At 39.3% G+C, this 23,682-nt stretch overlaps 1 protein-coding gene across 3 annotated transcripts in view; it reads right to left on the bottom strand.

Annotated features, from left to right (window-relative positions):
* The window catches only part of LOC310953738 (uncharacterized protein), a 110,083-nt gene that overhangs the window by 69,886 nt on the left and 16,515 nt on the right, over positions 1–23,682 (bottom strand). For 2 of the 3 annotated variants that reach the window (XM_083922876.1, XM_083922878.1), the window contains exons 10-16: positions 20,380–20,424; positions 16,662–16,706; positions 8,191–8,235; positions 6,372–6,407; positions 4,676–4,705; positions 4,547–4,573; positions 3,956–4,009 (exon numbers count right to left, since the gene is read on the bottom strand). In XM_083922876.1, coding sequence (XP_083779002.1) covers positions 3,956–4,009; positions 4,547–4,573; positions 4,676–4,705; positions 6,372–6,407; positions 8,191–8,235; positions 16,662–16,706; positions 20,380–20,424 — 282 coding nt within the window. The remainder of the gene's footprint in view (positions 1–3,955; positions 4,010–4,546; positions 4,574–4,675; positions 4,706–6,371; positions 6,408–8,190; positions 8,236–16,661; positions 16,707–20,379; positions 20,425–23,682) is intronic. The other variant, XM_083922877.1, reaches the window with a different exon arrangement.

The following is a 23,682-nucleotide window of genomic DNA, read 5'->3' as shown; positions in this document are numbered from 1 at the left end:
ACCTGTGCTCCCCATCTTCCTTTTTGATAAGCTGTCATATGCCACTGAATCCCAAAGTCCTACTCTTTGCCTGCTATTCTGTGTCAATGCCATCCATAATAGATAAAACCAAGCCATTCACATTACTATTGATGGCAATGTGTAATGTGGGGGAAATACATTCCCATAAATTCCTCAACATGGTTGGACTGGCCCTTACCTCCACCCTGACACACTGAATTAGTCATCCATCAAGGTAATAAGATAAAACCGAGATTCTGTGAATGTTAGACGCAGGGTCGTAGAGGGGGCTGGGTGACTGCCCTTGATACCCGCTCTTGCATATGTTGCTTTAAGCTTCAGAGAAGCATCAGCACAAATGGCATCATTCCTTTTCTTCCCACTACAATGTCCTCCACATCTCCTTGAAGTAAATCTAAAGGGCTTAGAGTGGTTGTATTTTCCTCAACAATAAATTGAAGTAGACAGTGTGAGAGACGGTCTGGCTTGAATCTAAGGCCTTATGAAAGCTTCCCACTCGCAGCTATTCTATGAAGGTTGTGGAGTGGTCCTTCTATGTCAAGATATTCAGCATAATATGTAGTGTACGTCAGCTTTCGATGGCTCTTAGTGAAAGCAATAAGTTGCAAGCGTGGACAAGAGTTGCTAATTGGTTGAGAGTCTCCTGCTGTCTCAGCTGGCCACTAGCTAGCCCCGGATAATGATACACGTCCACTTTCCTAAAATAGGTTGTCAAACTGCAGAAACACACATTGGTCAACAACTTTGAGGTGACCAATGTGAGACATGTGACTCGTGGAGCTAAGAATAAGCAGAAACCTTAGCACATTAACAGTCACCGTGAAGTCAGCCCGTCATCAAAGACAGGGTATTAATAGATAAGAACTGTCTTCAGCAACAACAACAGCAGAAAGTCTGAGATGGCCAGTTTGAAGGCCTGTGGCTGTTTTATAAAATCTTCAAAGAAAATATGAGTCCATGAAATATTACAGGGAATAGAAAATTCAATTCAAACCAAGAAGCCATAATATCAACCATAGAGCGACTTTCTATTCCTCAAAAACAATTATAATTGAAAGATTCATCATAACACTATGTGCCAGAAGAAAAGTGCATACCATAATGACCCCTTCCCAATGTCGTAACCCCCTACCCTTGACACCCTTGCTTCAACCACAAACATCTTTGAACTACGCCTTTATTTTTAACTCAACTACACTGCTGTAAAGTTTTGTGACTGTATCTTGCACGGTTATCGGGGCGTAAAGTGGGGGGCCCCTTCCCTACTTCCGGCCCCCTTGCACGGATCACACTCATTTTTCAACTCAGTCTTCATATCAATCTCAGACACACACCTGTACGGCTTCATGACTGTGTCTTGCATGGCTGTGAAGTGACTAAATATGTCCACAGACAGACAGACACCTGGCAAAATAATCAAAACTGCTTCTGTGTTATTTCCCGCTAAAGTAGGTGTCCAGGACCACATTTTGTCATGATGACACACACACACACACACACACACACACACACACACACACACACACACACACACACACACACACACACACACACACACACACACACACTGGTTAACATCTGCACCAGCCTCTGTGCTCATTTTTTTTTGACCCTGAATACTGAAAATAGATTTCTTCATGCATTGTGGGAAATGATCCACTGAGAAATAATATAACTAATGACAGGTCATAAATTGTAAATGTTATTGGAACAAGTTTTGAGTTTTAAATGTATTCACACACAGAAGGGTGGAATTCTTCAGATACTTGTGTCCAGATGTCTCGAGCATTGTGCATCATCTCGGCTCTCGCTTAATCTGAAAAGAACATTTGCCTGACCTACTTATGGTTGCTCCAAAGCTCAACCTTCTGTATATTTTATGTTTATCTCCACACAGCCACATGTTTATTTCCTGTTTAACGCCCATTCTCTGTAAGATGAAGCGGAATACCTAAATAGATGTTGGTTGATCACAGATGTATCAGTCCTTTTTTCCAATATGAAAACTATAAAACTTAGAATATATAATGCACAGAGCGGCGAGGTGGGGTAGTGGTCAGCACTGTAGCCTCACAACAAGATGTTTCTGGGCCCTTCTTAGTAGAATTTGCTTATTCTCCCTGTGTCTGTGAGGGTTTTATATGGGTTCTCCAGCTTCCTCCCTCTGTCCAAAGACATGCAAGTGTTAGGTTCATTGTTGACTCTAAATTGCCCGTATGTGTGAATGTGAGCTTAAATGGTTGTTCATCTACATATGTCCATCCTGCGATAGTCTGGCATCCTGTCCAGGGTGTACTCCGCCTCAGCTGGGATCAACTCAGCGACCCCAACTGGGATAAGTGATTGCAGATGATGGCTGATGGATGGATATAATGCACAAAATGATCTTGGGGTGATTTAGAAATGGTGTCACGATGTACTTCTTCTTTTAAATGGTCAGTGATTGACTAATACCGAACATACAGTTCAATTTAGTTATTTCTTCTTATTTATTTTTTATTCATTCAGTGTACATTTGTAGATTTGGTTGACAATGTAACACATTTTATTAATTAATAATGTATACTAAGTATTTTTAAATAAGACTTTTTTTTTTTAAAGAAAGCAGCCTTTTGATTCCTTTGCAGAGTCATATTGGTGCAAATTTGGTGCATGATCCACACAGAAAAGGTCATTCCAGCACAAAAATGTACTATATCAGCCACCATATCAGTAATCTGTGAAATTGTCCCCTCAGCATCTGTCTCAAAAATCCCATTTTGGTCTAGTTTAAAGAGCCTATTTTGGATCCCAGGCGATGGTATTCTCACCAAGTCAATTAAGCTGAACACAAAAGGACACTCGCCACCTGTCCACCTGCGAACACTGCCGTTCAGCTGTGATGTCAAGAAAAAATAACATTCTTGCTGTTGGGCAGTCTCTAGCCCACCATAATGTTTTATATAAATTTAACAGATACTAATGTCAGCACACCACACACTGATTAAAAACACTTTTCAAGTGTTCTGAAATTTTGTTAGGTTCCCACAAAGAACGTCCGTTGTGAAAAGAACCCCTCCTGAATTAATAATATTGCAGCAAACATATACTTTTGATCAACATTACAAATCCTGTCACTTGTTTCCCTTGTTGTGGAAATATATCATTCTGTTTAAATTATGTGTTCATATATGTCTGTCACAGGATGTTTGCGACATTTCCCTGTCGGCTGACAAAGGATGTGATTAAATAACACAGCCTGTGTGTTAAACCTTCAGACTGTCAGGGTCAGTCACATGTGTATTGGATTGTCATTGTCATGAAACAATGAATCTGATCATTCTGTGGATCCTGTTTTCCTTTGATCATTAGCCTCTGTCCAAGTAACATAATCATCTTGGCTAACCTATGTTTACTATGTGTTACCCAATGTTCTTGGTCAGACCGGAGCTCTGACTAAGAATTCTGTTTTTCTTTTGTAATTAAACCAGACTTCTTACAGTAGATGAATTGATTTATTTGCTAATTTCTCAAGGCAATTAGAATTGTCACGGCATCCCTTACCACAGTGATTACAGTCAGAGGTGACAAAATAAATGCATGTGGTGTAATGTTGCTGTTGACTGAGTCCTGGACATTGTCTCCATTCCAAATTAAGCTGGCCTTTTAGGAAACTGAATACTGTCCACTACAGTCACCCAGTGGAACTGGACCATGTGTGCTGCCAGTCATACTATGAGTGTGTGTGACCCCTTGACCATGAAGCCCATCCATTAATTGTCGTGTAACAAGCCCACACGTCCCCTTCTCTCTTTGCCACAGCTCATCGTCGCCTCCCCCCCAAAACGACAACAGCCTCTCAGCTGCTGTTTGGCCTTTCCCCAGGCCAGGTCCTCTCAGTCAGTACAACCTCTACCCAGGCCACACAACTGGTGGACTGTTTCTGTTTACTCACCCTTTTGCCCTCTTTGCCTATTTCCCCTGGCTGACCTGGCACCCCAGGCAATCCCTGGGGAAAAGGACATGTATCACAGTGAATTGGATGCTACATTCTTGTTGCATTGCATGAAAAGATTGCTTCTTGGAAAAACTGATGCAGACAGATGTTTTGTGCCACAAGTTCTCAGCTAACCAGTGGAAAACCAGTGGGCTAAATTGCAGCAATAGGAAACGCAGCATTAGCTTACTAAAAATTGCATGAATAGATAGAAGGAAGGATGTACAGCTGCACTTTCCATTCCTGCTCATGAAGACGTTCGAGGTGACTTCTCTAGGATCTCCTTAATAGGCAATTTTCAGCCTCAGTTGATAAGAGCCTCATTCCATTATTCTAGAGAGTATCTTGATAAGGAACAATTAGTAAGTTAATCAAGGTATCTACTGAGAGGTGATTTTATTTTGAAGTTCTTTTGCAAAGATATACGTATGGTGCTTCAATAACTGCTTGTTGAACATAATAGTTGTACTTGATTGCTTCAATTGCACTTTGTCCAACGAGAAAAACTGATGACAATGAGTTACTTAAATGAGGTGATTCATTTGTTACCTTATCTCCTTTGTCACCTGGGGGGCCCTGAATGTGGCAAATAAAGAGACATGTTTACAAGAACACAAAAAAATGTACTCAAAGACACAGATAATTCCACTGAAAGCAATATTAACTTAATTGAAGTACCTGATTTCCTTTGAGACATTCTTTGTCAACCTAGAAACCAAACAAATAATACAAAAGCATGTCAGTTGGTGTGAAAATGTGACTTGATACACGATTTAACAATACATGTTTGCCAGGCGAGCGACACAGTTGGTCAGGAGGTAATTATCTTGGGCTGCTATGACCTGAAAAGAAGTTAGGGCATGGTTTTTACAACTCCCCAGACACCCTGCTGGCCACCTTCAGGAAAGGGCAGACAGAGTCGTCTATCCGCCGGGCCATAGAATGGACACAAGGCCACACACAACATCTCGACTTTCAGAATAATTGGTGTCCTCTTTCAAAAGTCAAAGGCTGTTGACTTTTCTTGGAAACAGCTGCAGAAATGGACATTCACAACATTTGTCTTTCACGGCAGTCAGAGGCCTCATGCAAAGAACAAACAAAACAAATTTAACAAGGAGGTTGACAGCCCTGAGATATTTGCTGCTGTATCCATAAAAAAGAGTAACAGCTCTAACCTGTGACACCCTTAATAAAACATGCCTCAGTCCATGCAGAACTTCTTATAATAAATCAGGTATTCATATACATTGGTGCAAATTTTGTCAGCTCATGACCTTGGGTAACAAGCAATACAATGTAAATCCACTCAGCAGGAAGTCCTCATTAACTTCCTCCCAACATTTGCTGCTCACATTCACGAACCAATTTACTGGTATGATGTAGGAAAGTTTTGTTAAAACCATGTTTGCTTTTCCAGGGAGAGATTGTTCTTTTGCTTGTCCTTATAAGTGTAAAATTAGCATGGGAGAAACGCTAATGGATGGTGTTCTGTGGGTATCATAGGCACTTTGGTGACATAAAAGGGGCAAGCCATTAGCAGTGGGACATTTTTGTGTCTCTCCAGTGCTGATTAAAACTGGCAGGCTGATCCCCTCATGATGTGTACATAATTAACTAACCCCCCGCAGTACACCTCTAATCTCCAGTAGCCGTTAACTCCCTGGCTACTATCCATTGAAAGTATGTGTGTTTGCATCTGTGCCCACACATTCACTATATGTGTTGATGGGTGCCTACGCAAGCATGTGGTCGTACATGTATCTGCTGACACGTGCCTTCAATTTGTGTGTACACTGGAATGAACACATTCCTGGGTTGTGTTCTCTGTCCTCCGGAAGACCACAGAGAAAGCGCCAGTACAGCAGGTCCAATTATAAGATCGAAATACATAAAGTGTAGTGTTGTTCTTCCCGGGTGTTTGTGAATGTCTGCAGGGACAGCCAACAACCCAATAATCTCACCCATGTGGGATACAGCCAGTGACTACCTGTCAACCAGCACTCCCCGCCCTGAGGCTTGGAGCTCTGTTCTTCTCTGTGTGGCTGCTCATCCCTATCCTTTTTGGCCCAAGTGAGGATGCCCACTGAGCCCTGTCTATCTGCTCCTTGTTTGAACCATTCTCAGGCGACGGCAATGCTACACAGAGACTCGCTCAGCTCAGCGCCTCACTTGCCATCTCCATGAAACGAATATTTTAACACTGTGTGTAGCACCTGGTCAGCCAAAAAGGCTTTGATATTTACAAAACTCAGTCAAGCCATTTCAGGTCATACCCACCTGCGAGAGTATATTTCAACATTTCTACTTCTTCTGAATGCCCTTATATCTACATATAACGTAATGAGATAGAAATGTAACAGTGTGAACTTACAGGCAGCCCCTGAGCTCCAGGCAGACCCACATCACCCTGTGGAGGAAGATAATAATTAGTAAAAAACTCCTAAAACTTCAGTCAATAACATCTTTAACATTCTGTGTGCAATGGCAATGGCTACAGCTAAATCTATAGAATGTATTTTTGACTTTTAAAGATCTTGCCTAAAGGCCAGCCATCATGTTTGTGATAAATACAGAAGGTCAGGTTTTAACTATGCATAGAAGTGATATCTTAATACATGCACTATGTGCTATAGAAGGCCATTAACTGGTATTTACAGTATGTCTTGAAATGAAGCCTGTCTGATGACTTTCAAACTGTCAGACAACTGGCAGGTTGGCCGGTGCTATGAAATGTGACAGGCCTTAAAATAAACACAGCCGTACTGTATCATGTAAAAGCTTTGCAGTATTAACAATGGACAGGTATGATAACATTGTTTGGTGACTGTGACATACAGGCAGTCCCGAAAAAAGTCATATAAGGAAAGAAGTAAATGTCCTTTGACGCCAGCATAGCCCAGTGTAAGCAATGATCTAACATGTCTTTTCAGATAAAAGTCATGCATCACTGTCCATTTTTTTTTTTTTCGTAGTTATCTCCTCTTTTCACCGCAGTCCCAACAGCGAATTTTTAAACCACTGAGTTAAGGATCGGTGGACTTTACATCTGGCAATACCCGTTGGATGAAAGAAAAAAAAGGTGTTTGTAGTTTGTATCCATTTTGTTTTTTAAATGAGTGTCACAGCTAAAATATGCCTGCTATGGGAAATTTAAGGGACTCGTTACTTTATGCTTCCAAATCTGCCTCCCTCTGTCAGTTTCAATACAAACAAATGTTCCCTCCACCCCCACCCTCCCATCCGGAAAATAGGATAAAATACGCTGTGATTCTCTGTTGTCTTCACAGAAACACACAGACCTCATTATAACTTCAAGGCTGGCAGACAGAGCATTGCACCTACAATTATGTGGTGAGTTCTTCCAAAAGACAACAACAAAAACAACAATGATGGGGGAAAAAGAAGATCCCCAATAAGGGAGGAAAAATAAAAAGAGAGGGAGATATGGCAACTAATTACAGGAAAAAACATTTCATCTCATAGATGGAAAATAATCCCACTGTGGGATGAAAAGAAAACTTATTTTCTGCATTGCAACAAGAGTTTATCTAATTCGTGTCAGTGATGTCAGCGATTACACTATAAGAGGGGGTGCAGATAAGAACAAGCATCAAATTTTTTGCTGCACTTCCAGCTTGCCTTTAATCCCAGGTTTATGAAACCATACCTAAGTAACTGATCGATGTCTAATATTTGGGGCCAAATGTCAAATATATTCTAAATCAAGAGTCCCTGTGAGCAGTATCCAAACAAATAAGGCCAAATAATATGCAATCCACATTTTTGCCGTAGGCTTTAGTCCCATAAGAAAACAATTTAGAGAGGGAGCGATAAAGGGATTTTGTTGGCTATGTCTATTACAAACACCTATCCCTTTGAATATACAAATACTCTGCAAATATAGTGAGTGAAACATTTTCTCTCAGCCTGGATAAAGCTACCCTATATGACCATCAATATGGTCTTCCTAAGTTATGATAGCAATAACAGTATTCTTTAGCCGGCCATGTTTGGAGTAGCAATCATAGCCGCACTTCAAACAGCTGGGCAAACCCGTTATTGAGACTTGGATTACGGCTCATGAAATTCAAGCAGACTGCCTGAAGTACCTATTTTCATTTAAAGTAGAAAAGCGAATACAATCACGCTGTAATTTTGTCTGGGCCGGTCTGTATGGCAGACTCACTCACTTTGTTTCCTTTGGGACCAACTGGCCCTGGGTCACCTTTCAGACCCTAGGAACAAAAATATACAATATATTGAAATATATTTATTTTTAATGAGAATTACGGATTTTAAAAAAACGCAACACGTGTTACTGTATGTCAGTACGCCAAGCCCTCAGTAGACAAGTATCTCATGCAGGTGTGAGATTCTCATGCCTGTTACAACCAGTCAATGAGAGCAAAGCAGATAATGTCAATCACGCTGCATGTACCAAAGGCCTGCTGAGGGAGTCACAATCAGCCGTGCCCCAGAAGCCCTTCTCTGTTTCCCTAGTCACATTTAGGTTCAGCAAGAACTGTGATTGTCATTGCCTTTTACACCTTGAAGAACAGGACCCGAGGGTGGAATTGAGTTGCGCTGCAAGCTGGGGGCAAAGTCAAGCCTCTCTGCGGTGAAATGTGAAAGAGGACGGACAGCTGAGATAAAGAGTGATAGCTGATGAATGAGGCTTGACACATATTGACAGGCTAAATTTGCAGCAAGCCTTGTTAGGTGTGACACATTTGGGCCAGTAGCATCAACTATGAAATGGGTTATGGGGGTCGGGCGATAGAGGAAAGATGGGGGGTGTGAGCGGTCTGTAAAATCATTCAGAAATACAATAATTTGTTGCGGTTACATTCAGAGTTAGAAAGGCTATTAATAGTATAAATTATACATCTGCAGAAGATGATTACCTGCCTTTATCACATTAAGTCTGGCTCCACCAGAGACATGACTAATTCATCGCCTATTCCCTGCAAACCTCGTATTAAACACTACCATTCTGAAAGCAGAAGTGATATTGGTGTGAAACAGTTGCTTATACAGCTTGCCTATAAGTTGCACACATGATGACATGATTGTGACACGATGAGCCCATGCACACTGTCAATAATAGGGCAGCTGTCTCATAGCTGTACATGAGAGCGCAATTCTTTAGTCAAATTGACAGTCTAACCACTTTACTGGGGCAATCTGACACAAGGAGATCCAAAAGCAAATTCCCCTCAGAGTTATTACCAGAGCTGTGGCAGAAACGAAGGAGCAATAGAGCGCAAGGCTCATCTGATAACAAGGAGGTAAACAACTTCAGGTTCTGTCGATTACAGCAGAGCATTTGATTAATCTTGTAAGAATTTTGCCACCATTTCCGTAATGAGGAGATCTTGTCTCATTGCAGTGAAAAGTGTCTTGTTATATAAACATGTTTTGTTGTTACTGCGCTCCTTTACAGTCATTAGGTGGTTTCCTCTTGCTGTTTGTAGAAAGGGACCGGGTGTTTGTTCCCATTCACAGCTTTGTGTTTGTGAGTTTAGAGCAAAGTTAGACATATTTCTAAAACCACATTACTAAACATTATTCACGTAAGCAATGAAGAATGAATTACTTTGGGATCATATACTGTATTAAATTGCTTGTAATTAACCTGAGACAGGAAAATTACATGCTATACAGTAAATGGAGGATTACCAAAGTAAAAATGTCATGGAATGAAATTATGCGAGGTGGTGAGTAATTCTTCCAATGGCACATGTCAGAAACTAAATTTAGGTCAATCGAAAGCTCATTTAGTCTAAAAGTCACTTCCTCTCTTTCTCTCCATATACTGAATGACAGTCGCTCACCCTATTTTACAGTCTAACTATGCTTTGCAACTGCTGTGGCTAACTTGTGTACTACAAATAATGTTTGCAGCTGGCACATATTTTAATTACAACAGTAAACAAAGCAGTTTTAACACAAAAGATTCAGGTTTTATCATGTTTGCAGAAATGCTAACAATGCACTCTCAACTTGCTGAGTGATGCTCATGTTCCCATGTCTGGTTGTGGTTGTTAATTTAGTATGACAAAAGATGTTTTGGCTAAGAAAATAAATCTTGGCTCAACTGCATGATTATTCAGACGATTCAGGACTGCAGTATTGTCAGTGATATACAGCATAGCATCTGGACTTGTCTGTAATAATATACAAAATAACAACTGGTGCAATTAAAAGTGAGCCGTTTTAGGCAGTTTTGCATATTTTGCATTCAATCGAACTCAGGGACATAGAAAATAAACATGCACAAATTTTCGCTCTGTCTTATTTTCCTACAGCTGTGTTTTTTGGAAGAATTCAGGGTTGGTATTTCGAATATGTTCGCTATCTATTTTGGAATTTAGCATTCGGGTGCACACAATTGCTTGTCAAAATACAGACTTCATATCAAAGTTTTTGTTTTTGTCAAAAAGCTTTTATGAGATACTTTTTGAGAAATGATATTGAAATTAAAACTTATGCTGGTTTAATAATATACTGTGTTATTTAACTTGCAATTATTTGGCCCTCACATACCAGAAAAAGGTTTCTATTCATTCAACTATTCCAATTCAGAGGGCAGAAATTAAATATAACAAACAACATTGTATTTAATAAACCTTGGTGAGAAGGTTTGTTGCAAAACCCTTGGCCAAAATCACTTGTTGTCTGTGCTGCAAATATTGTACAAAGTTGTGCAGTCAAGTGTTACCTACCAATTTTAAGTTGTGCCAGGAGGACACTCTCTCATCTTGCTTCTCTTCCTTTTCAAAGTGTTCCCCTATAGAGACTTTTAAAGCAGTCATTCAAATGTAGTTCAGTTAAAATAAGGTTTTAGAAATAATGCTTTTATACTTGTCTTTTACAAATGTATGAGATAAGGTTCCTTAAAATCAAAACATTTTTTTTCCTTTTTTTATCATCTACCTTCCTCACCATAGCCTAGTTAAAATGCTGCCCTCTGTCTAATGGAGTCACTGGTGAACCCATAGGCTTAATTCAGCTACACATGGACATGAAGGGCTGGATATATTGTTATCTTTTGTTACAACCTATGGGCTTTGTTGCATTTACAGGGACGGATGAAGGAGGGATGGAGGCGTTGGGAATATGCCTGTGCTGACTGTGTCACTATTGTTCCTGCAGCACGAGGTCAGAACACTGTGGGGAGCTGTGACCACTTGCCTGCTAATTACACACACACCACTCTGTGTCCCGTCAGTCCTGTAGCTGTGGGGCCACAAGGCAATCTGGCAACTCCCCAGCACAGGACAACTAAAGCAAGCACGAAGCAGAGATGTACAAATGCACTCCAATTATGTTTACTTCTACACTATACCAACCAGACAGCTGCAGGTCAGCGCCCTTGTCTGACTAGAGAAAGAATAATTGCTAGTTTTAGTTACTCTACACAATTTAATCATCACAAACTGGGGTTGGCCTGTTGGGGAGAGGTTAAATTAAAAATTGTAAATGTACAATATATTCAGAACATTCTGGTGGCGAAATGTTTTAATACTGAATGACAGGTCGTTAAAGCTCTGTGGAACATGATATCTAAGTAACATAGATATCTTGAGTGCCGACCTACAAATGCCAGGGAGGTTACAGCAGGAAATGCCTTTTGTGACTTTCCATTTGCTCAGCGATACACCACCACATACAGTGTAGTTATATAAGACTAATCACATAGAGTGCTTGATCTCTTATTAGCATGTTTCGTACACTAGTACTGTCTAAATAAAGTTTACCATAACCTAAACAAAGGGCCATTGTGTGAGGATATCAGAGTTCAGCGTCAGAGATCCTCTATCAGTGTTTCTTGACTTTTCTAAGACACTTAACTCTACAACTGAACATGTATCCACAAATGTAACTTGGATTACCCACAAGATAACACGGTCTGCACTCCTGCTGTCCCACGGGACGTGTATCTGCAAAATGATACTAGATCACATGCTCATTCATAGAATTCTGGCATCTCAGGTGTCTACTCGAGCCTTAAATAACATACGAGCTTTAAAAATGGAATATGAGCTAATTGCAGAAAAGGGACAGATTGGGTAATAGAGTCTCACAGTAAATAGGTTAACTATTAACTAACTAAATGTTTAAGTTGTATAAATACAATTTAAAAGTTTTAGTTATGGAGTAAGGGGTAGGACCAGATAAGGGAAAATTTCTTTCTACTCCTTTTCGGGCATGTAATATTTATTTTGTGGTTTACTAATGTTGTTTATAATAATATGTATATCGAGTTTGCTATATGACTAATGTTTATTTTGCTTTTTTATTTTTCACATGTTCGAAATAAACTAAACTAAGTAAGTTTATCTGCTCAGTGTATTAGTTCATAATTTGGTTCCAACCAAAATGACTCCCTTGCCGACTTTTCATCCTTTTAAAATAAATACAAGGAGCATTATAACCACAGTTTACTGAAGCTGGATTATATGTTATGATGGGAGCATGAAAATACACAGAGCAATATGCAATTCACTAGCTTAGCTTTTTCTCAACATTGAAACAACTAAATCAAATCAGTCAAGCACACACACACACACACACACATGCACACACACACGCACACGCACACGCACACGCACACACACACACACACACACACATATATATATATGTATATATATATATATATATATATATATATATATATCATCACATATATATATCACCAAGTATATATATCAGATATATATATATATCTCATATCATTAGATCATATATTATTATATCCTTGGCCACATGATCAGCGTGTATAATGTTGAAAAAAGAGCTCTGTGCGATATATACATTACAGACCTGAACACCTAGTCTAGGTCCTGCAGTTTTTTTGAAATGATAAGTGTAAGTTATTAAGTGGTTAATAAGGCAGCCTTATTTAGTTGATGAGGCTCAACCTCATCCACTCACTTAGGGAGGCACTGGGGATACTGGTTTTAACCCATTAATCCTGTACTGCTCTAACAGATGAGACATGGGGTTAGGTTACCCAATATATTTCATACTATATCCTGCCTTCATATTAATATTAATCAAATACAAGGGTTGGGTCAAGAAATCAAATAAATCACAAGGAAACGGCACAGCTGTGGAAAAGACTAATAAGGAACATCTCATCACAGCTTGATTTATGCTGTAATTCCATGGGCAAGCAGATTGTGTTAAATCTTTGATTTTCTTGATTTCTACCGAATTTCCACAGAAGGGTACAACAAGCTTAATATTATTGTATAAATTATGATAAATGACAGCAATTTGTGTTGGAATTATAACTAAGGGTTGACATGGTAAATTCTGGTTGATCTCTTTACTTGAGCTATCAGAAGCAGCTAGAATCAATATTTCTATATTAACAATGGAGCACAAGATTATTTGTATGTGAAAAGAGTGGTTCGGGATGACAAATCAACAAATCAACAATATAAGCCTGTTTTGTAGTTCCTCTCGGCTTTATATAGGATTTTAGTCAGAATCAGCTCATTGGTTTGGTTTTACGTTATACAACTTTAGTGTTCTGGTTCTCTATCCCCGATCTTATCAGTGTCATTTTTAGAAAAAACAAAGCTGTCAAAACCTCCTAATGGCAGACAGACAAAGTGAATTTATTGGAGGTTTTAGCTTAAGAGCCAAATAGTTACTTCAAGAGTTAGTGGAGACCAAAGAAGAGTGAATATTTGACTTTGATGAGGTAGCAAGATATCAGATTTTAAATGAATGCTAATGCTGCTCCCCAACTACTGGATTTGTAAATAGGCAATTGTTTGTCATATGAACTTAAAATGTGATACTAGTCTATGTTAAGGGACATATTGACAGCTTGTTTCTGCTGTCCCCAGGTCTGTTATTGCGGGTAATGGAAATATAAGCTTTTATAGCACACCATTTTTGAAGTTGGTTTCAAACATTTTCTAACTGAAGTACTGTACTTTACTATATTTATCTCTACATCCAGGAGGTTTCCTATGAGCTCCAGAAAATAGCCCCCATCCATCTTACTCAGCAACAGATGAAAAGAGAGGTGTCAATGTCATCTCTGTGCTCCCAGTACAAAGACAGGTCCAAGACATGTTTAACCTGCCTAAGCTCAAAGACAAAGCCCCGGTGACTCTTGGATGTATTGGTTACTGGCTTGCTGGCTGACAAGATACAGCTGGTTTGAAGCACATCCTTTTCACTTTTGATTTAGCTGGACTGGCTGTCTTTGTGCTGGGCCAGGCTCAAAAAACTCACAGACATCCACTATTACCCATAATGGGTTTCTGCAATGCTGGACAAACAAGCCTGCGAGAAGCAATGCTTCAAAAAGAGAAGTCCCCATTTTTAACATTTCTTTGTTTCAAATCACACAAGGGAGTTGGGCACTGTTAAATAAATCCCCAGAAGGTACACACAATGAGCCATGTGAGCATGAAGAAGTATTACTTTCCATATTTCTAATCACTGACTGAATGCTGACATAAGAATAAGATGCAGATGCAATGCAGATGTCCTATTGTCAATTTTAAACCCTGTTATACTTAACAATCATTGTTTTCCAACATTTTCCAACCACACTTGAAGGCAGCTTCATTTCACAGCAACTATACAAGAAAAGAAAGGGACTGTGCTTTGGGGTAGAGCTTGTTGCAGGAAAAAGTAAGTTGTTACACCAACTCCTGAGCATTTGGGGGTAAATGCTTGTATTTTGTGTTTTTACCCTTAAAGGTTTTTTTAAACGTTCTTTTACCAAAGTTGTTTTCAGACCCCATCCCATGGCAGTGACAGAGGCAGGGATGGACTGACGTTTTAACCGAGCGCCTGCTCCTGCCTGAATGCAGCCTGAATGCAGCCTTAGCGACTCGCTACACTTTTTCTGCACTCGATACAATGATATGCAAATTAGCAAATGACATCAACTGGTGACATCAAGACAAAGTTTTGAGCAGCTGCTCTTTCCTGGGAAAGGGTCGTCAATACAGTCTTTCAATAGTGAACAAGCTTCCAGCTGTTTTTTCGAGTTCATGTACCACTGTTGTCTAGTCAACTGGAGCCCAGGGTGAACCAGTGAAAGAGAAAAGGGCTGCTAACAAGTTATGTCACTCTCTCCTCTCGATTGCTGTAGCACCAGTTTTCCAAAGGAAATCATGTACACTCACATTATTCCATTATATTATGTGTAATATTATGACTACAGATGAGTCAGTCTTTGCAGACAGATTTAATTTTCATTTAGGTTGTGTCCCTCTCTTCCAAATTTCTTTGGGAAATAAACTTGATCATGTCATTCATATGCAAATCAACACACATGACGTCAACTGGCTTCTCAAGCTGCCAATAGCTATTTACCTCGGAACAAAGCGAGCCACGCCGGTTGTGGGGAAAACCACTTTTAATGATTGAGTTTATAACCTGCAAATTCTGTTTTTTTCAAGTAATTCCTTTCTTTCCTTTCCTTCAACCTGAATTTCACTTCAATTACTGCACAGTCACAATTATTTTTTCCACAGCCTTCCTAGGTTCCTTCAGGGAAATACTGTGATGGGTGCAAAGCAAACAGTACAGATTCTCTCCTGTCTGAGCTGATCCTTCCTAGATGACTAGAATCCTTATTCTCTTTAATGAGAAATACAGTACCAGTAGGCTACCTTTATTTCCTAGTTATGACCAGCAGCGGTACCATTAACACAACATAAGAGTTATTTTTGTTGCAAAATGCATACATTAATATAATCAGTTTTCTAAATTCTACTGTGTTTTATCTATTATTAAATTCAGGCAGTATGTTTTCTTGCAATCCTAAACAATAAGTCGTAGTACATTTTTAAAAAGCTACATTCCTATTACTAAAAGAAAAAGAACAGTTTCTGAATACCAAGTATTTCTACTTTTAGTACACTGGCTCAACACTCTTCTTGCTTGTTATGTTTATCCCTGGGTTTCTTTTTTGATTTCTCTCAGAGTTACTGTGAGGGCAGAGTGCACTTTCCACAGCCTGGAAAGAGGCTGATTTCTGTGGCAGCTGTTTGACTACTCAAGGGGGTGATGGTGATGAAAAGAAGTTCCCTTATTAAGACACTTTAAAACTGACCATCTGCACAGCTACGACCTACTGGGAGTGTGACATTGTGGGCAAACAAATGCTGTACAACATAAAACCCCCTTTGATTTAATGAATACGTTAAAGGGAAAGTGCACTGATTTGCTTGTTTGACTTCACAAAGATCCAAGAAGAATAGAAATTCATTTGGTAAAAGAAAAAAAAGAAACATTTACCAGCACTTTGTGTTGTGGTTCACGTGACATGTATTAGTTTCATCACTGCAGCCAGATTTAAGAGCATGCAATATAGTTTAACCTAAAATGACATAGACAGGGCTGAAAAATTAGTTTAGTCCATTAGTATGCCAAGCCTGTGGTAGCATACTGTACATATCAATTAATTTCACCACAGAAGGACACTGTGGGCTTGAATACACTTAGATCCACTTCAGATATGACAGGCACCTGAAAACAGCCACACAGAAAACTGCACTTCGCTCCTACCCTCGGGGCATCACACAGAAAATGAAAAGCCTATAAGAATTGATTTTCTGACGAAACTAGATCTGGCTGATGTGCTATGTATGGAATGTCTGCTGGAGATAGTACTTACCTTCTCCCCATCGATTCCCTTTTGCCCTTCTGATCCAAGTTCCCCCTGCAATGACACGATTGAAAGTTAAAAGGCAAAGAAAGGACCCTTGGAAAGTTCATACTTTAATCTTTTTCCCCCACTTTTAAATCCAGTAGGTAAATAATTGAGCACAGTTCTTTAATACCAGGTTTCCTACTAAGCATGACTGAAATCAACCAGGACCTCCACAAATTCTGGAGCAAGATTAAGGAAGAACATGGTCTCTGAAAAGCTTGTTTTTTTATGGTTTCATATAACACAATATCACCCACATTAGCTAAAGAATATCACATATTTTCTCAACGTTATTACAAAGCTTTGTTGAATAGCCTACTCGATTCTGATTGGTCACATAAGGCATTCTAGGATTTGTTAGTTCTGAATAGCAGTTCTTATCTGGATGAACACATCAATCAATCCCCAGAAAGAAGTCCAGTAAATGTAACATCAGCTGTGATTGAAAATCAATATTTTTTAATTATTGATTTCTTCAGTAAGTAGTCATGTAATAAGCTTGATATCGTGGAGCCAACTGGTCAGTTTTACAAATAGAACCCCAACAGAGGCCCTGATAAAGACTGGCTCACTATACATTATCCCTTACTAAGCATATCTCTTGTATTTATATGAACTCTGTCAAAGCATGAGAGAGCATGCAATGCATCAGCATGCAAATTAAAGCACCAGGAGACTGCACGATCTAATAACACAGTACAGCTGCACCCTTTGGTGTTGGTATAATATTTTCCAAGGAGTCATGTTTTTCGGCTTGGTTTGTCTGTTTGTTGGTTTGTCTGTTAGCAGGATGAGAGAAAAACTACTGGAAATTGGTGGTAGGGTGAAGCATGGGCCAAGGAAAAACCTGTTACATTTTGGAGCTTATGTGAAACATGGGGCTGATACAGAAAATATTTTCTAGTTTTGGTAACGTTCCGAGATAGGGTATCTGTGCAGCTAAAATGTGGTGTTGGAATAATGTGATATATAATTTACACTGTATTAACATTGTGAGATAGGGAATGCCTTGGCAAAGGTTTGCCCTTTATGAGTGCCTGTCTAGTTCTATCAGTTGTTATGGTTACACTCTCAGACAAACACACAGATGCCACTAGTGTGACATTGTGTCCCGCATACACTATTACAATAACATGTGCCACAGTAACAGGACGTAGAAAATAAATCCTTTCTAAATGCAATTATTTATGTAAGTTAAATAGGGGGTGAGAGTATCTAGAACTTTTTGTCTTCCTTATTGGTGCAATAATTTTAATCCCAATTTATAAAACTCACTTACAGCTCCTTCACACTGAGATAGCGAGGAACCACACACTTGCAGCACAGTGACACTGATACAAAAACACATTTGGGAACCAGATACCAAATTCTTGGCAATATTGTTTGTTAGCAAGCTCACTGCATCATTTTAGCTCCGGCAAAGTCTATAGCATTCGTAGGATTATACTGCATGTTGTCAGGGAATAAGCTGTTAGTGGCTTATTTCAGCAAATATTAAAATCTTAGATGCTCATTTCCACAAATATCTTTCTGATCACTGATTCTTCTCAAGCTACCCAACCCCTACTTTCCACACACTCTGCCAGAAATGTGTGAGATGTCTTGGAACTTGTGGGCTCTGTTATGTGAGCGTAACCTATACAGTTTCATGACCTCAGCTGGTCCCGCAAAGCTCAAGCAAACTGCCATATTATAGTGTCCAAGGGCAACCATATCATTACCCTTATGTTATCGACAGCTGCATGAAATGTGGCTAACAAAAGAGCCTGACAGTGTGTGTTGGTTTAGTCCAAAGGCGCCATTTAAGCCAGAAAAGAGAGATACAAGAGACAGATAAAGCTTCTTTGGCGAGGAGTTGAGCTTAGGTATAAAATACTATCAAACGTGGTATTGTGCATTAGCATCAATATCAACTACTACTACTGGTGCTCTTCTTGATGTGGACTTTTCTTGTGCACTGTTGTGTAACGAAACAGCTTTAAACCTCATCTCAGAAAACACAGGTGGAGAGAGCTGTGCCATTAGGTGCAATTCCATATTCCATGTATCAAAGGTTATAGGCAAATGTCCCCACACTGTGAGCTTATCTTAGCTTCCATGGATTTAGGTCGAGAATTAAGCCATCTTCCACATCCAGGAATGATCCTATTTACTGCTGAGGCATAAACTGCTTCCACAACCATCTGAAGTGCAATTGATCACTTGAATCCAATGCAATATCTAATGGATATGAACAGGCCCACCCATGAGGGGAGAAAAAGGGGGGAAACTTCTACAAGCAATGATAAAATTGTATTTCTAACCCAAATATTCACTGTTACTTATAAAAACAGCAAAAATAAAAATGTCATTATCGTCCTTGGAGTGACTCCAGAGGGGCTGCCAAATTATTGTTTATAATTATTATTTCTTTTAGGTTTTTAGCTTTCAGTTTACATGTATGTGTTTTGTAGGAGAGAGAGAGCAAGCACATGCGTTGATGGCCTCACTGGAGGAGATAAACAGAGGCGTTCAAGATGCCACAATTAATGGCCAGCAGTCTTACTGATAAAAATACTATAATAGAACTTCAATGAACAAGCAACAGAATAGTGACAGCATGTGCAATCTGGCTGTTTTCAAAAACAAAACAAGCACTTAGCCAGTCTTCCATTAAAGCTTCCATTAAAATATGAACTGTTCTCCCAATTTAAATGTCTCAGTCCGTAGCAATGTCTGTCACTCCGGAACCCCACCAAAAGGCTGGGCGAGAGTAAAGGCAGTTACCTCAAATATGCATCAAGTTATGCAAGCTATTTGTTTTTCGCCCAGCAGAGCTTCACCAAGAGGGCATAACAGGACAATGTGAGGAAATTGTTTAATTGCGATTATTTTTGACTGATTATGCAATTGATTATGTTGGAGCAAATGATCATTCTTGCATCATTATTCTCATTTTCATTGAAATATATTATAATGATCATGGTGTAATTTCTGAGGATCTGTACCAAATTTGTAGGCCGGGACATCTTTGCAGCATTACAATACTTAATTCGGAATGGTATTTTGACAGATAATTTGCTTTTAACAAATACTGTGCCCCGCGCGATTTGGATATTGCACTTTTTCATAGTTAGATAAAACTAAGATTTATTGTGCAGCCCTACACAGATACGAGCCCCCTCTGCACAGTCAGCCCAACCCTCTAGTAGAAGTCGCTACTACACTGGCAAGGACACAATCCCTTACTGGCTTGCCACCCAGGAACCCTGCCAACTGTGTCCAATGGGGCACCTGGCCAAGCCAGAAACGCCGCTGCTTGGGACTGACCTTGTGTCTCTGTAGCTGCACCGTTCACCCTACGTCAACCAGGCACCCCACACTGGTTTAATTTGATTTTGAGATTGCTTTGTTTTTCTATGTTGCCGTGACAGGGTCAACACAAAGCAAGCCAGTGATTCAATCCAATGATGTTAGAAAATCATCTCAGAGATGGGCAGTGACAGATTCCATAAATCACTAAATAAAATGTGTCACCTGCCATTCACTGGTTCTGAAAACCATGCAGTCAAAACAAACATCTATTTGAAACCAAAGCAAAAAGCTAGAAACTGTCAATTGCAAATTTAATCACAGGTTGATGGAAACACGGTAGAATTTTGATGGCACGGTTTTTAAGTTGTTTCATCAGCGAGAGGCCTACCTTATGTCCTGGGTTTCCTGAAGGCCCAGCATCCCCTGTGTCCCCCTGTGACGAACCAACACACGGAACAGTTAGTGAAAGGTCTCTCGTTCGCACATTAGTGAATAGCTTTATGACGGCTTGTCATTTCGGCAGCGATCTTGCTGCTACAGCTGCTCCAAACGTTACTGCTGACAAAGTGGCTCAGCAGCTGCAGACCAGGATACTATTTCCTAACAACTGGAAAGCACAAATCTTAATCCTTGTTAAGGTTCATTGTATGATTTCAATAATTGTATTAAAAAAAAAAGACAGTGGCTTAGGGATATAACATTATACAGGCCTGTATAGAACAAGACAGAAACTTTGACAACAGTATTTTGACAAGCTATTTAAAAGTATAATTAGTTGTTTTTTTTGCGTGGGGTTGTATGAGGAACTTAGCTACAGTAGATGGATTTCGGCATGCCCGTAAAAGCAGTAATTTTATTCATAGAAAATGGGACTTGCTGGTCTATCGTTGCCTCACTCGGTTAGTTAGTTAGGTTTTGTTGTTTCCTAACCCTTTTAAACACCAAAGTCCCGCAATAACACAAACACACTGACCGACTGAGACAGCAGTCGACCAGCAACTGTGTGCTGCGAGGTAAAATGACCATGACAATATTTTTGTCAATGGAGTCTGGTGGCTCTAACTGGGCATAGAACGGCTTCACTTCCCCATGGGCAAGATAAAGTGGTGGAAATATTCGAAATATATAATAAGCATACATTTAAACTTTTTTTTCTCATATACATTTAGTTGCCGCCCTGTCCACAGCAGTACATCACTTAGCTTCCGTGTCTGTCCTTCTCCCTGCCTCTCCAATTGGAGGCGAGCCAACCGGCATCTGCTGTAGGTAACACATGACTATGGATAAGAACCTCATACTACCCCACTTCAAAAAATCCAAACTCTCCTTTTAAGCATGTGGCAAGATGTAATATTTAGACTCAGCAACTCCATTTTTATGAGACAAAAGAAGCTCACAGCTGCAGATGTCATTCATTAAGAACAGAGAAGCCTCCTATAAAATTCATACTTGGAATGTAGATATTTCTCAGTGCTCTTAATTCAGTCCACTTTCATTTTAATGGTCTATTCAACCACTGACACAAAACACTTTTTAGAAAAGCTAATAGCTTTTTAACACTGATGATTATAAAAGGAACAATGGAAGTTTTTGGTAACTATAATCGAAATTCTGTGTCAGCAAAAAAAATAAACTGCCTGAGTAAAATTCCTGGAATTATTCACTTAAGAAGTGCAATAGGTATAAATTGAATTAAAGGGTACTAATTGAAAAACACAAGCCATGAGGGCAGGAGAGTTGTAAATGGTGCAAGAAAAATTAAAGAAGTTTTCATTTCACCAGTATACTCACCTATGTTTTTTTTCTTTTTTATGTACATACAGGAGCTGTAAATCTAGTAATACCAGGGTTTATGTGCAAGGCCATAGAAAATGGATTTCCTTTCAAGTAAGCTGCATTCTTATAACCCAATCCTTATCTGTTTAATTTCCTGAGGGATTCTGGATTAATCATAGCAGTTTAATCCCTTTGCAGTGCATTAGAATCCACCATCAAACTCTTGACTGTAACGCGGGGTAGTACTTTCTGTTGGTGCAACACAGCCAATCCCTACACACTTTCCTAAGAAACCCTCTGTGTAGGTCACAGTGATTGGCCTGTACTTTTCATTACGATGTTTTGAATGCTCTAAATTGTCCAGATGTCTTTGATTAATCTCTACAAAGTCAAGCTAAATTGTTAATAAGCATATTCTGACACATTTTAATCTTACACAGAATAAGATTCTCATGTTGGTAATTGAAAGTCTCATGAGCACACCTTTTTAACAGTATTAAATATGACTTTGTTACCACTTTTTTTATGTATTATGATGTAAATCTACAAGAGTGCAGCATTATTTTATAGCCACTGGAACTCCCTTGAAAATGTAGGGATCAAAATGAATTAAATATGCTAAATAGAGGTCCATCCGTACCATAATTAATATGCAACAAGGTCATAGGGAATATACACAATACATGGGATTTTGTCAAAACATGACATTGACGTTTTATTGCACAGATTAAAATAAAATCATTTTTTTACTGCTTTTCTCTTAGTGGTAGTGACATATGAACATTTACAAATCACAAGACACAAGAAACCTTTTTGCTCGATAAATGGTGACATGTTGTTGTCTTAAAGTACCTGTATCCTATGCTTACCTCGCTAATGTTAACAAATGTCAGTATTTGGTTTAACAACACAATAAATGCAGCTCTGCCTGCATAATTAAATCAAATGCATCTTAACCTCTTACCTCATTTAATGGTAAAATAAAATGTGTCACCAAAGCTAATGCACCTCAGTCTATCAAATAGTAACTGTAGCTTATGTGGACACACCAACTGCATATCAGGTGTATTAATTTACCCAAGAGTACAAATGTAACAGGTAAATTCAGAAAGAATGGAATGCGGCCGCCCATATATCTGCCCTGTCTTGAGGTCCCATTTACAAAAGATATTGTGCACCTTGCCTTTGTTTGCTTCTAATTGCAATTATTTATGTGGCAAAGTATAAATGTTGCCTTTGCCACAAACACAATAGGCAGAACAATGGCAGAGAAAAAGAAAAAGGACATTTTCAGACCACAGCTACAGGCAAGGAATTCAAACTTGACAGAGGAAATACATATTTGCGATTTTATATGCCAGTCTACCAGTGCTTGGCATGGCAATGCCGCCGTCTTGCTATGTTGCCATGATGAGTATGGTTGTAGAACCCCATACACTAATAAATGTGCTTCATTAACACAAGCTTTCTGACATTACTAAAAATTTACTGTAATTGCATGTGGCTATTAGCGCCGATCTTTTTGAAATGGACTGTTTTTGCATAGAAAGCACAGGAGCACCAATATGCTATTTGCCTGACAGCGCAGTTAGGGGTGCATCTCACCCTTTGCGGGTGCTTTAACAGTTGCACAGTTTATTTTTGTCTTATTTGTGCAATCCTTCGGATTTGGCTGTCAGTGTACTAAGTGCTGCAGTGGCACTGCTGCTTTGCCTGTAAATGTGTTGATTTCACTCATCGTTTAAACAAACGTCTCCCTGCACGAGATTTATCTGATCCACATTAAACCCTACATTGCATGTGGTATTTTCCCACTGTAAGAATGTTTTCAACTCTCATGCTGTAGCCATAATTCATTACACTTTGCATGTATAAGGGGATGAGGGAGATGAACAAGGGGATTAGTAGGAAAAAG

Source organism: Echiichthys vipera (genome assembly GCF_963691815.1).
Source record: "Echiichthys vipera genome assembly, chromosome: 11".
NCBI lineage: Eukaryota > Metazoa > Chordata > Actinopteri > Perciformes > Trachinidae > Echiichthys > Echiichthys vipera.
Note: the sequence above shows the minus strand (reverse complement) of the source record. Positions and strands in the feature narration are given on the sequence as shown.